At 36.9% G+C, this 19,028-nt stretch overlaps 1 protein-coding gene across 2 annotated transcripts in view; it reads right to left on the bottom strand.

Moving 5' to 3' along the window:
- The window catches only part of Cul3 (cullin 3), an 85,629-nt gene that overhangs the window by 23,053 nt on the left and 43,548 nt on the right, over positions 1 to 19,028 (bottom strand). For both annotated transcript variants that reach the window (XM_059277938.1, XM_059277940.1), the window contains exons 3-6: positions 18,473 to 18,586; positions 3,220 to 3,380; positions 1,938 to 2,052; positions 3 to 231 (exon numbers count right to left, since the gene is read on the bottom strand). In XM_059277938.1, the coding sequence (XP_059133921.1) occupies positions 3 to 231; positions 1,938 to 2,052; positions 3,220 to 3,380; positions 18,473 to 18,586 (619 nt within the window). The remainder of the gene's footprint in view (positions 1 to 2; positions 232 to 1,937; positions 2,053 to 3,219; positions 3,381 to 18,472; positions 18,587 to 19,028) is intronic.

The raw sequence follows: 19,028 nt of genomic DNA, 5'->3' as shown, positions 1-19,028 counted from the left end.
ACCTTCTGTCTTTCCATTTTTCAACATATGCACTAGCCCAGAATTTTCCATTTCTACAATTGTCTTCATGTGCTTGGAAATGAGTTCCCTTTCAACCACCTTCACAATCGGCTCTTCTGTGGATTTGTCAAGGCAGTGCATCACCCGCTCTATTTCCTCATTAATTCTAGCTTCTACTTTCTTTATATATACCGAAGCACTGTTTTCTGCTAAAAATTTCTGGCTTTCCATCTGCAATTAAGAATTTTAAAAGCACAATAGAAAAACGTTTCTATTCTAACAGGATTTCTATAGCATTACAATGAAACATATTAAGCAGTATAACAGCTAAATATAGTTCATGCAATTTCTTACTACAGATTAAGTCTAAATTAGCGTTTAAAACATTTATTTACATAAAACATTAATAAATTACCTGTAAGCAGAGTGTTTTAAAGATCTGCTAATGTACTACATACAAATTTATGCATCTGACCCAAGTCAGCAGGGGAACTTCTTCCATTATATTGTAAACTGTAACTAGAAAGATTCACTGCGTTCGTCATATGCTTTGCTGACAGACCATTGTTACTGAAGTTCTCCTGCCACTCCACTCCCAACCTTAAAGTACACATATATGCAATGTGAAAAAAAGAGCATTTAAATAACTATTAATCTTGTCTATCAAACACTAGCCTTACTGCTTTCAGAATTACTAGTGTCATCCCAATAAGATTTTAATGTACCTGATAGTAACATTAATCAATATATCTAAGAATTGCATAGTAAGACATGTTGATATATGTTATACAAAAATGTACTAACATTCTCAACCTAGCAAAAGTTCCTAAGAACACTTATACTAAACAAAAATCCTGGCAAGACCATCTCCATTCATAACCGTGTGCATGTGTTTCTAAGTACACTTGTTATACACACATATGCTCATTACAGCATATTTTGGAGATGAAAAAAATTAGCACTAAAACCAGCTGATACATTATTTAAAAATAAGCACTGCTTCCAAGATTATAAACTTGTAAAGCATGACCCAGCCTCTTCAATGTGGCCAAAGACTTTTCTAATGGCTAACTACAAACCAATTAGAAAAAAGGCAGCAATTCCATTTTTGTTTGTTTGTGTATAGATAAATTATCAAGTTCTAATTTAATACACATCTAATGACTCTTATGAATGAATTACTGAACTTTTCTAAGATAACAGTAATTTCCTATTGACTTATTTTTAAAGCATATTATCAGAGTAAAAACTTAGTATTGTAGTAAGATGTCTAAAATTTGGGCACCATTACATTTTCTCTGTAAAACACAGTTACTGTATAAGGGAAGAATGCCTGGTTAATCAATAACACTCAGTGTTATTATCATACTTCATTATTAATTTATTCTAATATAGCCTTGCTTTTAGAATTTAATTGGTTTGGGGTAGCATTCAATTTTTAATCATTTTACTTTCTTGAAGTCAGCTTTTAATTTCTTAATCAGTAACCTTAAAGTTAGGCAAATATGCCATATGGAATCACACACATTGCTAATATTTATTATATTGATAACTGATAGAAAAAGCCTGTAGAGAGATTTCATTAGTGATATGTGTCTGTGAATTTACTGTAATGAAATAAATGCAATAAAATCTTAAGGGCACTTACCTCTAAGCTTAGTTTTTTAAACATACAATTTTAAAGTGGAAACTTCTTGATTATTAAATCAATGAGCAGCTCAATAGTGTGTAGGAACATAAAGTAGGGGTTCTAAAGAGTTTTTTGATGTGTGTGTGTGTGTGTGTGTGTGTGTGTGTGTGTGTGTGTGTGTGTGTTGTATCATCCTCTCTCCAATGGGTTCTAGCCAAAACATGTTAAAATGTTCAGGTTGGTTAACTACATTGAATGATGCTATGATCATCATAAAAGAGTATTTATCTATACAATCATGGATTACCTGAAAAAATTCTGCAGACATTTCCAAAAAAGGAGCCTCAAAATCTTCCTCATAGACTGATCTTCCTTCAAGGCCTAAAATCATTAACATCTGGCAAGCATTTCTTATTGCTCCTCTGTCAAAAGAAGTTTCATTAATTGATAATTGAATATATTAAAGACATGTAAAATATACAAAAATTTAATAGAAGTACCTTTATAACATTTAGCTTTTATCAAAGTGAACAGTTTTCCATAGGAAACTCATTAAGAATGGATATGGAATAATTTTAATCAAAAAGCCCATCTTTACTATGAAGCTCTTTATCAAGTCATCCTTACCCTGTCATACAAAAATTTTAAAGAAAGTATGCTTAAGAAAAATTTTTTTATTTACTTAAAAATACAGAGGTAGTTTAACGGGATATGACTGGAGAGGAAAAGGTACACAGGTAAGGTAGAGTAAGCTGGACAGCAGGACAACCTATGCTAAAACCAAAGAAATACAACATTTTTTACTAAATGACTTTAGGACAATCCTGATTAAATACCAAGTTCAATCAGTAAGAACTCTGCTAGTTCACTGCTCCTCTGAAACCAAAGAGAGAAGGAATCCCACAGGTTTCAAACCACTCCAGCAACAATATCACAAAATGGTCCTGTCATGTCAAGAAAAGTGATAGGTAAGACATGGAAGTGGTTCTAGGATATTTTAGGGTACATTCAATATTTTTCTATCAAAAAAAGAAAGAAAGAAAAAGACTCAAAGTTAAACAAAAGTCCACCAAGGCACAATGGTATATACCTATAGTTTAGGCTTTTTGGGAGACTGGAGAGGAAACACCTGTGTTCAGGAGTTCCAACATTGGTCTGTGTTCATAGTGAGACCCTGCTACTAAAATACGATGGGGTAGGCTATAGATGCAACATTGGCATAAGCAAGGTCCTAGGTTCAATTCCCAGGAATGCAAAGAAAACAAAATATTAAATAGGAGGAAGGAGAAAATTATTTAAAAAGAGCCCTTAAAAGGAAAAAAATCTAAGAGACTAAAAAGTTTATTACATAGTAAAAACAAACAAATGATGGTTTGTTTCTTCCAAGATGGAAAACCAACTATTTTAAAAAATAAAAAAGCTTAAGATAACTATCCTGAAATTCTGGGTAACTGAAAACAGTGAAAGTCTTTGAAGATTTTAATAAATCCTAAACATTGAAGTTTTTAATTGTTAATTAAATTATTACATCAATCAGTTCTTAAGATATAAACACTAAAAAGCCAAAACCAACAGGATAAATGGTATACCTGTCTACAACTTCTCCTTTCCGTTCTCTGGCAATCATATCCAACAAAGTTTGCCGAAGATGATCCCTAATACACCCATAACGTACAACTTGATCTCGAAAAATTATTAATCCCAAATTGTAGACATTTTCTACATTATTTTGTTGTACATATACACGGTCCTGCAGTTAAAACAAAATAGTATTAATCAAAATTGATGCAAATATAAAATAATCATAACCTATAATAAAAATTATTTTAAGCATGTCAGAACTTCTAATCTTCAAGTTATGTAAAAGTAAATCTTTACAATTTACCATGGTTAATCAAACAAATTTAAAATAATTTCTGTCTACTATACACCTAAAATGGATAAAATGGGAAGTCCTGGTAATTGTAACAAGTTTTTTTTGTTTGTTTCGGCTACATTATAAGCCTATGGAACATTAAACAATTATTATAAGAAGACACACCATAGAGCCAATGAAAGTATAAAAAACATACCAGAAACTTAAGTGTAGCTATATAAAATTAGTAGTACTCATTTATGGCAAATGCTTGACATGTATGGCTAATTATTATCAAGTAAGACAAAGTCTGCAATTTGTAACACTTATCAAAGGCTTACATGTGTTAAACTAGTTCACAAGACCTTAGTGTAAAAGGGTAGATAGTAAGGTAAGATACACTGAAATATTTGCTGAGTGGAAATACCAAGTGCTTTGTTTACTGCTTATTAGCACTGAGAAGGAATTAAACCTGAAGGTAAAGAGCATTTTCACAACTTACCCCAATAGGAATCTCCTTTTGTTACTACATTGTTGATTTTATGTAATACAGTAAATAATGTAGTTCTAATCATTTAAATCCCTGCAAGATTTCTATGTTTTTGCAGATGTTTCCATTAATTTAAAAAGACTCTTTACTAATCTTAAAAGGGGCCAAGACTTAAAAAGTCATCCCTAAGAGATAATACATTAAGGACTAATTTTAAATGTTGTAATCTCAGGATTAGACCAAAGTGCAATTATGTTTAAGCCCAACATTAGTAACCATCTACTGCAAAGAGTGCAAACAAAATTGTCTTGCTTTTAGCTTGCCTTTCAAAATCCAAAATTCAGGTATTTTAAATATAAAATATTATGAAAAGTATCTGAAAGTTCCATAAAGGAATGTGCATTTTATCAGCATAGAGATAAACCCCATTTTAAATCTATTTATAGTTTTCCCCCAGGAGTTACTCCTTGCACAAGCAGTCTATAGTAGACATGAACCTTCCTAGGCTTGGGAGGCAGACCGTGGGGGTAAAAGGAGGAATCAAAACATGGTTACCATCTCATACCTGTCCTTTCACAGAACTGGGCATCGAGTCAGATCTTGCTACTTACTTTGCTCATAGCTCACTTCATAAACCAACTTGTAAACACAGCATCTTTAATACAGTATCTTAGAAAGAATAGTTTTTCAGACCTTGCTAAGAACAACTATAAAGACTGGCTAGCAATTTTTAAGAAAGCACTACTGTGGGAGTTGGGTAGAGAGATACAGTCTATCTACAGCTTTAATCGAGTGATTTTCAAGCCAAATTCCTTCCTTCAATGTCTAATTAAGGCCTAGTGGGTACTTATTATTTACAACAGATAAGTACTTTGCTTTATCCACAGATATTAAAGCTTCTATCATTTTAGCAAAATTTATCCTTTTCCTCCTGATGGCTCAAATGCACCAAGACACCTGTTTACTATGATATAAAAGATCAAACTCAGAATACAAAAGCATGTCTAAAAGTGCCAAAACATACATGCCAAAGTAGTTTTTGAGAAAGCTAACCTAAAGAGAGTAAAGGAATACCTCCAAAAGTGAGCCAAATGGTTTTATTACTCAAAGAATGGTATTAGAAGTCATGCTACAAAAAAAGTCAGGGTAAGTGGCTACAGACTCAAAATCAGTGTACAAAAGGAGGGAAATTTCAGTTCTGCTATTCCTATCTAGTGTTCATTTGAAACAATGTTTGCTTTCAAGATTAAAAACAGTGGGGGTGGTGGCATAAACCCAGCACTCAGTAGGCTAAGGAGGGAGAATCCCAAGCTCTAGGTCAGTTTGGGCTATGAAAAAAAAAAAAAAAAAAGCAACCCATATTTACAAAAACAAACAAAACCAAAGGCGCGGCCTTGGCGATGGCGCAGTGGGCAAGGGTGCTTGCTGCCAAGCCTACCGACTGTGGAGTTCCACTCCCAGAACACAGGGAGGGAAGAGAGACACCCACACCCCCAAGTTTTCCTCTGACTCCACACATAGACAAAATAAATTAATATCATAACAATTTAAAAGCTCCAAAGGAAAGAATGACTTTACTGAAAGACCAATAGTTCTACAACCTAACTTAACAATCCCCTCCTGAGCCAGAGCAGTCATGTGTTACTCACCTACACTTTCCCAGCTGACCTCACTCATGGCCAAAGTTATAATGCTCTAAATAGTCTCTGTGAAAGGTGATGAATCAAGCTGTCAAGTGGGTTAATTAAACTCAATTTCTCACTTGAGAATCTATAACAATGTTTTCATTCATTTCTTATAATAGGAAAAAAACAAAAACATTAAAAAACTTTACAAATATTAAATATTTATCCTGCTAGTAAACAAGAAATAAACACTAAAAAACTTAAAACTCACACTTTTATTAAAAAGCCCCCAACAACAACAAAATACTCCCAAACTAAGCACTGGATAACTAGTCTGTCAGAACATGTTCAAACGAGCCTCAAATAAGCTTAATCATAAGGCAATCGTGTTTAATAAAAAGTAATATAAAAGTATTTTCAAATAAGGTTCCTTTCAAGCCATGAAGTAGAGGTTAAAAAGGCCTAACTCGGTGAAGACAGAAATAATAGTAAAAAGTCAAAGCACAAAAAAAAGGTTCTTCTACAGAGTCAGAAAAAATCTAATTTTAGCTCATAGTTTACAAAATGAACCAAGTATTTCATTCTGTACAAAGGGTACCAGGTCAGGTGTAAAGTCGTAAGCTGCACACTTACTGTGTGAATACATAGCACTACCTACTGATAAACTTAGAAGAAAAGCATAGGGTGCAGCATTACCAAAAACCTGGTGTGGAGACTTGAATGCCTTAAACTCGGCCATGGTTTCAACCACTGCAAAGTGAGCTCAAAATCTTTCACAAGGATGTAAATACTTTAAAATAAACAACATTCTAGTTATTAAGAAAAAATTCTGTAATTTTCACTCAGGAACTGTCTACCAAAATATAAGATAAATGAAAACCAGGTTTGTGTAAAGCTATATAAATTATACCAATTCATACTAAAATATACTGTTCTCCACTGTAAAATTTTATAATCTATGAGCAGAAGAAAAAAGATATCACTAGGAAATCATCTCTATTAGACCCATGTGAGTTCAGAAGACATGTATTCAAGTGACTTAATTCAGTGGTTAGGAACACTGGGTCAGGGGCTGGAGAGATGGCTTAGTGGTTAAACTAGCTGCTCTTCCAGAGGATCCAGATTCAATCCCAGCACCCACATGGTGGCTAGCAGTGAGTGGTCTCTAACGCCACACCTGGGCACTCTCGGGGATCTGATGCCCTCTTCTGGTTTTGGCAAGCACTGCACAAATGTGAGGCACAGACATCCTTGCAGGCACAACCAACCAACCAACCCAAGGAGCATAAACTATTTCTTTCCATCAGTCCTATTTCTGCCACTTAAATATGATCTTCATATCTGTTTCCTTATCCATAACATCTACCTCAAATAGCAACCATATGTAATATTGACAACAACAGAAAGAACTGCCAAAGCTATCACTTAGCCTTAAAATAAAAACCCACTATTAAAATAAAAACTAAGCCAGGTGGAATGGTACACTTTGAATCCCAACACTCAGGATGCACAGGCAGGTAGATCTCTGAGTTTGAGGCCAGCTTGGGAGTTCTAGGAAAGCCAGGGATACATGGAAATTCTGACCACCCCCCTCAACAAACAAACAAATAAAAACTCAAACAGAACAAGAACAAGTAAATAACAGATAGTAAGTGGTGGTCAGGATACAATAAAAATCAGCATCAATTACTGTCAAAATTAAAATCAGGGTTCGCCTATGACTGAGCAGTTGTACTTCTAGGTACACACCCTATCAGGTATAGAAAGCAGGGTCCTGGAGGGGTATGTGTATTCCAATGTTCACAGCAGCAACTTCCAATTAAAAAATGACTATTGATGAGTGGATAGGATAAACAAAATGTGGTGTATATATAAAATGGAGTATTATTTAGACTTAAAAAGAGAACATATTCTATAGCATGGAGGAGAAGGTGCTAAGTGAAAAAAAACAAATTCTGTATTGATTCACTTACAGAGGGTACCACAGTAATCAAATTCATTGATGCAAACAAAGATCAAAATTGGAGACTGGGGAGGTTAGTAACGGGTTAAGAGTTCCAGTTTTGCAAGAAGAATTCTACAGGATGGTGTTTGCCATATCTTAAAAATCCAAACCACCACCACCACCACCACCACCCACCCACCCCACACACCAACTCCAGTGTTTAAAATCACCATGGCAACTTGGACTTTTGGGGCCAAGAAAAGCAAGTACAGTTAGAGCAGCACTACATACTAGCACTAACACACTTACTGTCACTTAGTGTCCCGAGAGGTCAGGCACAATGTCACAGGTTAGATTATGGGGGCTGGCTATCAAACAGACAAGGGTTCTGAAGAGGAAAGAAAGAACCAAACTCGGTCAATCACGAGATGGTTACTGGAATGTGTGCTGCTGCTGACACAAGCACAGCCATGTCAAGTCACCAGGACTTCAGACCCATGGGAATTGACAACACCTTCCTCTGGTTCAAGTGTGGAAGTTGACGGGGTAACAACACAGCTTCCTGATCTGGGACAACTACAGCCCAGACTTCTCCCCTAGCCAGATGAGAGAAGCTAAACCACCCGCCTCCTCACTCAGCTGTGTACTATCAACCTGCCCTCTCCACTCAGATACATAAAATCAAAGTGCTCCGTTTCTAGATGGCTGCTGCTGCTGGGTCTCCATCAGAGAGCACAAGGCCCATCCTGTCTCAGCTTTTCTACAACTGTGGCTGTGTCCTTTCTGCATTCCCTCTTGGCCCCAGTCAAGTTTCCAGAACTAAGCCATGCAGGTCTTGGGCAGTTACTGACATAGACAAAAAAACAAACCAAACCAAAATAAAACATCCAAACACAACAGAACAAATCTCAGGCTTTCAGCTGAGATCTCAAAGGGGATACAGCCACTGTATAGAGAGCTATGGCCTAGAAAAAAAAAGAAAGAAACTAAAAACAGGTCAACACTAATAATTCTTTCAAGTAGTTTCCACTAGAACATGTTTTATTTTGTCAGCCTACTAAAACAAAATTAAATTTTCTTTAGAAGAAGGTATCACAGCCTTCAGTTTTTCACATACAGTAGTACTAGCACTCAATTCACAACTATCAACGCTGCCCTCCCCCAACACAAAACAAGTAACTCAGACACCACTATCTGAATACTATCTATAAGGGGGGGATGAGTGGGGAGGCCGCGACACAACCCAGGAAGCCAGTGTTCTAAGACCCTTATCTTACTCAAAAAAGTGGCTTCAAAAAACCAAAAACTTAAGGTGACAAGGATGCTCTAACTGCTCTAGTAACCACTAAATTAACAACTGACTATATAAATCTTAGCTAAACGAGTCTAAAACAAGGCCAAAAAAAAAAATCAATAAAAAACAATATAAAATATGAAATATATCAATAATTACTTTAAGTGTAAATGAATAGTAAATATTTAAAATTAAGACCAAATGCTGTCCTATGGCTGTGGTGGTCAGTGCTACCTGTCAACTTGACAGAATCTAGAATCATCTGGGAAACAGGCCTCTGGCCATGCCTGTTGGGATCAAGTTCACTGAGGATCCTGGACTGTGCAAACAAGAAGAAAACTGAGCAGCCACACCCACTTCCCATTCAGCTTTCTCTCTCCTGACTGTGGACGTTAAGTGATCAGCTGCTTCAAGCTCCTCTGCTCCCTGGACTTGGTGCTACAGTGTACCTTCAACTGCAAGCTAAAGCAAACCTTTCTGAAGTTGCTTTTGCAAAAGCAATTTATTACAGCAATGGAAAAAGAAACTAAGAGAGAAGGGGTTAGAAAGCATGCTACTACATGGTACAAATGATACACTTCAAATAGAAAGCAGCAAAGAAAATATAAGTTTGCCACGCAGATGCACTAACCAAAAAGCTAACAGCAGCATCAGACAACACAGGCTTATGATGTGTCAATAAATGACAGCATAACTGCCAAGGTGCCAATGGTTTCAGAGCTTAAGTATTCCCATGAAATGCTCATAACTGATCTTAGAAAGTGACTTACTTCTTCAGTGAGATTTTACTATCACTTTCAACATAAAAAGCAAGAAAACAATTTTCAATGTTTTCATAGCTTTAGTCATCATTCCCAAGTTAGGTATGTGAAACCAGAATTAACTGTTTTAAAACAATTGAAGAGAAGGAGCATGAAAACAGAGCCAGTTATTACTGAATCACAACACAAAGGAGAATGTTAGTTCAACTTGGGGTTTACCACCAATTCTACCAGACAGAGATGATTTGTATGACTGACTATAACATTCTAAGGTGGTATAGCAAAAGTGGTTAAGACCACAAGCACAGAATGAAAAAGACTGGGAATCAGCTCACTACTCTGTTGTTGTTGGTTGTTTTTTTACTCTTCCACCCAGCTCTCAAATCACTCACGGAAGCATATTCTTAATTATAAATGCCCGGCTTTAGCTTGGCTTGTTTCTTGCCAGCTTTCCTTAAATTATTCCATCTACTTTATGCCCCAGGGCTTTCCCCATTCTCTTCTGTAAATCTTACTCTTACTCTGCGGCTTACTGTGTAGCTTAGCTGGGTGGCTGGCTCCTAGAATCCTCCTCATTCTCTGGCTACTTCTTTTTTCTTTCCTCCCAGATTTCTCCTTCTATATATTTTCTCTGCCTGCCAGCCCCGCCTATCCTTTTCCTACCTTGCTATTGGCCATTAAGTTCCATCAGGTGTTTTAGACAAAATAGCGCTTCACAGAGTTAAACAAATGCAACATAAACAAAAGTAACACACCTTAAAATAATATCCTACAATACCCTGGATATAACTAAATAATCTTCTAAATCAATCCCTCTAACCCCAACTCTTAATTACTATACCTTAAATTTCTTTACCCACAACTTACTATCCAGGTATAATAAAGTAAAGAATAGAGAGCTATGTAATAAGAGATATTTACTGTCATATACTCAGTCAAGTATTTTATTTTTATTGCTTAACTACTTTTAATGCTATAACTACCTAAAAACGGTGATTAAACCATACATTATGAAGACTAAACCATAAAGTGCTTAAAATTAGTGCCTGTCCCCATACAGTTAAAGTGTTGTCATACAAGGTTGCTATCAGTCTACTTTTAAGAGTTCCTAAAGAAACTGTGATCCACTTAATACCAATCTACCTACGCTGCCTGTTTCCTTCCTTTTTCTCCTCCCTCCAGATATAATATCTTGCTGTTCATTTTCAGTATTAAATAGTTCAAAGCCTTAGAGCTGAAAGAACCCTAAAATTTTAATGATCTAACCAACACATCCTTACTATATTCTACAGATGGCTTCATGCCCCTTGCCATGAAAATAAAAGCAAGTTTTGTGTGGTACATAAACAAATACATGCCTATTTCTAGGAGAGGATCCAGGAATTCCAACCATGCACTAAGAATTCTCTGGCTCCCAGAAAGTACCAGGGCCCTTATACAATAAATCTGGTTCATAGATAAGGAAAAGCAGGCTCACTCAGAGGGTTAAATAAGTAAATTAACTTACACCAAGGAACTAACACCAACCAAGCCTCTCTTAATTCATCATTAAGCATTTTCTCTCTGCTTCAAACTTCCCACATAAATTGGCAGCACTCCACTCCAAAGTTAGCTTTATTCCACGTATTTTATCAAGAAATCTGTGCTATAAGCACAAGTCCCACACACAGTTTCAAACCAGACAAAATCCCAGTACTGAACTGGGAAGGGCACACCAAGTGCCATCCTTAGCAAAGCTATTTGCAATTGATATTCTGCTAGGAAGAGGGAAACTAGTTTTTTTCAATGGAGTGTCATTTATCACTTATATCAACCACACTCCAGGGGAAGGCCCCATGCCCAGGGGTAGTTGGCCAACACAAAATATACTCCAGGGTTTTTTGCACATTTTTTCTTCGTTATTTTTTGTCTTATTGGGTTTATTTTTTATTTTCTTTTAAGTGAGAGAGAGCATGAAGTCAGGTGGGTAGATCTGGGAGGAGTAAAAACATGATCAAAATGTGTGGAAATTTTAGAAAAGTTATAAATATAATACAAAATCCAGTTCTTAATACTCTAGTGAGGTCCAGACAAAGTGTAAAGGAAGGTTACTGTGATCCATGTGAGCCAAATTTCTTCTGCTCCTTGGAGGATAAAGACAAAGTCATCTGGAAGATTCTATCAACACTTTTTTCAAAGATCAACAGAATGTATTTGTTAGGATTAATGGCCATGGTTTCTGAGCACATTAATGTATTTTTGTCTTCCCACTAATTCCTTTATATACTCCCTAATCCCTTATGTGTTGTTTCCTCTTCCTCACCTCTGCCTTGATACATCTTTAAGAGGTCATATTAAATATGTTACATAGGGCATGGTATTTATAAATAAAATTCTCCCTTATTTATTTCCATAGTATATAGAAAAAAGTAAACCAAATATTAATAGTTACAATTAACACAAATAACTAAAACTGTTAATATAATATTATTCTATAAAACACTCAAATATGGTTAGAAATGTAGCTCAGTTGGTAGAGTACCTGCCTACCATGCAGTTAAACCTTAGGTTTCCTCCTCACTACCACAGGTATGATGGCACACTCTTGCAATTCCAGAACCCAGGAGGTGGGGACAAGAGGATCAGACATTCACGGTCATCTTCTGTCACACAGTGTGTTTCAGGTCAACCTGGATTACATCAGATTCTGCATCAAAAGAATTTCTTAATTTTTTCTCACTCAGTTTTTTAGATAATCCAAGCTGAAAATGAAACTTCCTCCAACCCCAAACTATCTTAAAAGCTACACATAAGGACACAATGAATGTGGAGCTGGAATGAAAGCTCAGCACATAAGTGTACTTGCTCACAACAGAAGGCTTAGGTCCCAGCACCCATAACAACAAACTCTAACTCCAGTTACAGGTGACCTCATGCCCTCTTCTGATCTCCAAGGGCAGTAGGCACAAATACATACATGCAGGCAACTGAAACACAAGAAGAAATAAATCTAAAACAAAACAAAAAACAACAAAATAAAAAGTGAATTTAACTAAAGTGGTTACAAACTCTTAACGCCTTCACCTGCCAAATAAGTAATGCGAATCTCACACCTCCCTGCAAAGACAGAAGGATCTATGTGAAAGAGAGAGTGGAAAGATTTTAAGAGCCAAAGGTAGTGGATGACTTCAAGGAAACTGTTTTCCAGATACAACAAAGATATATATCAAAGCAGTATGCACAAGACCTGAATGAGCTCAAACGGGGTGGGGGTGGGGGGGACTGGACATGGACTAGCTCAGGAGAGAATGTAGGCATGAAGTCCCATCCTGAACTGGTATTTGATGGCTGCTAGGAGAGAAAACTCAAGTCATCTTTAATGGTATATATGGATACATACACCAACACCCGGTGTATCGACAACTACTCACACCCAGGAGTACTTGGCCAACAGACTGGACTTAATACATAGAGAGAACATAAAGTTGGGTAGGTAAGGAGGTGGGGGGGGAATATGGGAGGAGTTGAGGAAGGGGATAAATACAGTCAAAATATATTATATGAAATTCTCAAAGAATTAATAAAATATAAATACATATTAATATTTCAAAAATTACTTCATTTCAACATACACATTTTTCTCAGTTTTAAAATGTCATTTCTGATATATCTGAATTAAAACCAGAACAGTACATATATTTAAAAAGTGTGAAATAGGAAAATGAAAGACATAAAGATAAAAAAATTGGCTATGGAATGGAGTTTTTTTTTTTTTACTGAATTTAAATAAGATTTTAAAAAGGCACTCAATTCAAAAAGATCAGGTACTATACTGCTTGTCTGTGTCTAGCTTGCACAAGGAGCTGCATTAGGTTTTATGACATATAATGGTTGTACAGGCATTCACTGTCCATGTCCTCAGTTCAGTATAAGTAGAAATCACACAGTACAGTTAGAATAATACCACCTTTTCTGAAGGTTTGTTTTGGTGGCTCCAAATATTAAATGTAAAATTTTGGAAATAAACAATTCCTAAGTTTAAAATAATACAGCGTTTCAAGGACATGAAACCTCACCGTCTCACTCTGACCTACTAGACTGAATCAATGCCCTGTCTAGAATTTCCAAACTGCATTAGCCAGCACCCTATCCCCAACCTCCACTCATGAACTCAGTTTTCAGATCCACAAGTAAGTCTTTTATTCAAATAATTCTTATACTAAATCGCAGCTCCAAATTTCAGTAAGTGATGGGATAATGACTGCTATGAATGTTGCTAACCACTAGAGCAAAACCCATCAGAGACCACTAATAAGAACTGGTCATTTTCCTTAAGACACGGTTTCAGGTAGCCTAGGCTGGCATCTAACTCACTCTGTGGCTGAAGATGATCTTCAACTCCTGATCCTCTTGACTATGTCTTCCAAGTGCAGGAATCATAGGTAGGTCACCACAAATTCCACCCCAGCTTTGACAAGAAATTTCAAAATTTCTAAGTCGGAACAATCAGACTTTGTCAAAACAGAGAATATGAGAACTGTCAGAGAATTTAAGTGATATGGTTTTTTTTTGTACCAAGGAGAAAACAACAAAAACAAAAAACAAAACAACAAAGGAACACCTGTGGGAGAAATACAGAAAACAGAATAGAGTGGTGCCTAGTGGATGCTTTAGGACTAGTATACACACACACATATACTTCTAAGATTAGTGCACTTTTTAATTTCAAGAAAGAAATGCAAGAGGATCAGTCTTGGCCAATAGACAGGAACGTAAGAAGATGTAGGGAGAAAAGAAGTGCCAGGTCTCTATATGAGCAACTAGAATACAATTCTAGTTCATTTGGAGATGCCAAGTCTGAGTGCCGTGCAGACAGACAATGAAGGGTGCCACAGACAAGGAAGGGAGCCATCAACTAAATAGACAACGTAACCGAACCTCTGAGAATAGTTGTTGTCATTTAGGCATCTGTACTGGCCTGCCCTTAGGGTCCTGACAGGATATATCCTCAGCTGCAGCCACTAAGAGCACGCACTGTGCGTATTTGCTTTTTCCTCATACAAGGCGGGCCTTGCCCACCTCCCGGCTGTCTCTTTCTTCCTTTGCTCTCGTCCCCAGGGACCAGTCTCTGCCCCCTTCTCTGCTCCTTTTCTCTCTTCCCCTCAATAAACCTCTCTTGTGGGCCCTGTTGTATGGTGTGACTCCTTCCTGCCGTTTTAAAAATACAACCAAAGTGAGATATATATATTTGGGAATCATGTACTGAAGCACAAAGAGTTGTAAGAGTAGTGCAGTATGAGAAGAAAAATCAAAAGTCCCAAATCCCTTGATTTACAGAGGAGGAAAAGGGGGATGTGGAGGAAGAGTAGTAGCTGAGGAAAAGGCAGAAGGTAGGAGGCATAAAGTGCTTTGTCACAGTAACCAGGGCCCAATATACTGAAAGACAAGTGCAGCCAGCTGTGCCAAATGCTGCTGAAAAGTAACAAAGACGAGGATTAGCAGTGCTGTGTTTAGCTGTGTTTAGAGAGTGTGGATATAAAAAAGAGAGCAAGTTTCCACATTTGCTAATGAGACATTTACCTGAGAGGTAGGTAAGAACTCTAGGAGATGGCGGTCCATCAGAAAAATTTAGTTGAACAAAAACAAAAACATTAGAACTCCCAAAACTTAAGGGTACAAAGTTCTAATGTTTTTGGTTTTGTTTTTAATTGATCTTATCAGCATTGGGTGTGTTTAAGCCACTCATGCTCAGGATAAAATTCAACTAGGTTTTCCTGGTCCCTAATACAAGTAAAAAAAAAAAAAAAAAAAACCTGGCCTATGACTAAGTAAATGCCTTCCTGCATTAACACAGGTGGGGAGACAAGAATACAAGTCCACAGGTCCTCCTACCTGATTCTTTCCCTTTTCTGAGAGGGAGATGGTAGTCTTTTACTAGGAGAAGAAGCCAGAGAGAGGGCAGAGCTAGAAGAGCAAAAAGCATTAGCCAGGAGAGCACTCTCACCAGAAAAGGAGTCTACAACTCGTTAAGCCAATGAAGAGGGCTACTAGGTCTGTGACAGTGGACAAATCCTGACACAGACCCATCTAGTATGAGGTTTCCTCCAGCAGAGCATAGGAAAGGGTAGCATAAGTCACTGATCAAGCCAGCATTGTGCTACTACTATATGGGTTAACAAAAGCATTAAGAGATTAGAAATATTAATACTAGCTAATTTTTACTGAGCTTATTACTATGGCCATGCTTTTCATAAATGGTTCATATAAGCCCTATCACTACCCAATTCGTGTTTTGTTTTTTGTTTTTTCATTTTAATGAGTAACATGTGACAGGAAGTAATACACTGACATGGTCATGTAAGAAGCAATCATAGACAAACCTTGAGATTTCATTAATTTGTAAACAGAAATTAAACAATTTTTAAAAATGAGAACACATAATTTTAAAATAGTTCATTAAGAGACAACGAAAATAAAATTCCAATTCCAAGTTGCTTTACAACTGTTAGCAACTGTACTGAATTTAAAGGCTCCCCCCTGTTAAAACTGTAATGGGGGGGCTGGAGAGATGGCTCAGAGGTTAAGAGCACTGACTGCTCTTCCCGAGGTCCTGAGTTCAATTCCCAGCAACCACATGGTGGCTCACAACCATTTGTAATGAGATCTGGCGCCCTCTTCTGTATACATAATAAATAAATAAATAAATCTTAAAAAAAAATAAAAAAATAAAAACTGTAATGGGAATGAGAGTGGCAAGCTTCCTTTACACTTGTGTATCATTTGGTTTTCATGTGCTATCTCATATATCCTAAAACTGTTATCACAAGGTGGACCCTAACCTAACAAAGAAAACAATGCTCAGAAAGCAGTTACTTTGGTAGACCTCTTATTTCATCCCAGAAAAATAAGACGGTCTCTCTCTTACCCTTTTGCCACTAAGCCCTCACAAAATCAGGGGAAAAGGCTTGCTTGCTTGAATTCACTCAGCAGAACATCAACAACAAAAACCAACTCTGGTTGCTTGTTCTCCCTGGAAATACTTTCCGAACGCAGCTTTCCTCTATTAGGTAAAGGAAACTAGGCAAGCTTTTGTTGCTGTACTGCAACTAAGGAACTGAAAACTGAAGAGAGTAAAGGGTTGAACTAAAATCACTATGTCCAGTTCTCCAACATAAACACTGATATCAACGGCTGGAGAGATAGCTCAGTGGTTAAGAGCACTGGCTGCTCTTCAGAGGCCCTAGGTTCAATTTCCAGCACCAACACTGTGGTTTACAACTGTAACTCCTGTTCCACAGGATTCAATGCTCTTCTTTTCTGGCTTCCATAGGCAGTGCATGTACATGGTATACAGACATACATGCAGGCAAAACACTCATGCACATAAGCAAAGAAACAAAAAACATGGATAACAAGTCATTAGACTTACTAATTTTGCAGTGATACAATAAATTAAATTGAAATAATTTAGTTTCATTCTATAAGTTCACAGGTATTTTTTAATTAAGAGTAAAATCAGAGGCTAGATGAATGCCTTTAATCTGAGCACTCGGGACACAAAGTTTGAGGCCAGCCTAGTCTAAAGAGTGAGTTTGAGGACAGCCAGGGCTACAAGAAGAGAAACCCTGTCTCGAAAAATAAAAAATGCCAAACCAAACCAAACCAAAAACCAAAGGGGGTTAAAAGGAAGAAGAGAGAAAAACCCAAGGTTTCTCAAGCCATCTCACTAAACACTATCTTTTTCTTGAATGATTAAGAAATGAAAAACAACAATACCAAGTGAAATAGATTATGTATCCAATGAAACTCGTAAGACCAACTGCAGTAATACACTGCCAGGAATTTACAGAAGAGATGGACAGCAGCTATGAAGAATATACCTATGAGAAATTGTTTATATTAATAAGACATTTTTGTCACTGTAAATATTTATAGTTAGCTTTCATAAACTTAGAGCATTCAGCTTTCAATTCATGCTGTAATTTAGCTACCTCTACCTCAGGAAGAGGTATTAAATAAGGCTTTTTAATACTTTTTATTTTGAAGCACAAGCGCTTGGTTTATTTTTTTCTTTCTTATGTATGCTCCCACCTGTGAATGCAGGGACATATGCATGTGCCTCTTGCTTCTTATTCTTTCGGAGGCAGAGTCTCAATCAAACCCAGAATTTGCCAATACAGGCAGCATAGCTAGACTAGCTAGCCAGATTTCTCTGGGGACCTGAACTCCACCTTTCAAGGCTGGACATACAGATGAGCCACTGCACCCACTCAGTCCTGGTATGAGTTCTAGGGATGCAACCCCAGCCCTCTTGCTTGCTTGGCAAGTATTTTACCAATGAGCTGTCTCATCTCTCAAACCCAACAAAACACTTTTTAAAGTTATGCCTTTTCAGTGTTTTAATATTAAATGAATGTGAATGATTAAAATTTCATTTACATAGGCTGACGATGGCCTTTACAAAGGAAGTATTTTTACTTAAGAAACTAAACCTGGGCCTAGAGAGATGGCTCAGTGGTAAAGAGCACTTGCTGTTCTTGCAGGTGACCCAGTCCAGTTCGTATTACCCACATGGTGATTCACAACTACCTGTAACTCTAGTTCCTGGGGACACAATGTCCTCCTCTGACCTCTAAAGGCACTGCAGCAAGTGGTGCAATACAAGCATGCAGGCAACAACACTCACACATAAAATAGCATTTGAAAGAAACAAAAACAAAAATACAAGCATGCAGGCAACAACACTCATACATAAAATAACATTCAAATAAAATAAAAACAAAAACCATCTTCTACAAAGATTTAGCCAGTATCCAACTAAAATTGACAGAAAGTCACTGCTTTGAAACGTTTGATTTTTTTTTTAAGGGAAAGACAGGAAAACCGTACTTACCATATACATTAGTATGTCTCTAATCATCACCATGGCTGTTTGATGATCATTCCAAGCTTGATTTAATGTTTGAAGAAAGTTGTTATTCAATGAATTTAGTACATCTTCTCGCACCTATTAATAGAACAATTCATTAGTTTATGCACATAACAACACTTACATATACATTCATGTATCAATCGTTCAATAAAGTAATCAAGTAGAATCTTTAGATTTAAATCAAAGAAGTTAATCTGTAACCTGCACACAGCAGACTACCAAATGTGCTTATAAAATCCAGATTTCTCTCCTGAACTCTAGAATCAAAAGCAACCTCCTAGGTAAAATAAAATCCCAAATGCTTATAGTGAACAAGGCTTTATTCTTGGCCCCAGGCTTCCAGGCCCAATATCCTCGTACACTTTCCCCGGGTATGAAGCTGAAGACCACTGATAAGGAGTCAAGCTGCCTGAGGGCCTGCCAATGCTAGGTCTCAGAGGAGCACTGTGACTTTGGAAACGTTACTTCACCTACAGAACTTGATTTCCTTACATATAAAATAGTATCCTTTTGCAGG

This window comes from Peromyscus eremicus, chromosome 13 (genome assembly GCF_949786415.1).
Source record: "Peromyscus eremicus chromosome 13, PerEre_H2_v1, whole genome shotgun sequence".
NCBI classification, from domain to species: Eukaryota; Metazoa; Chordata; class Mammalia; order Rodentia; family Cricetidae; genus Peromyscus; species Peromyscus eremicus.
The sequence above is the reverse complement of the archived record's forward strand: the minus strand, read 5'-3'. Positions and strand labels throughout refer to the sequence as shown.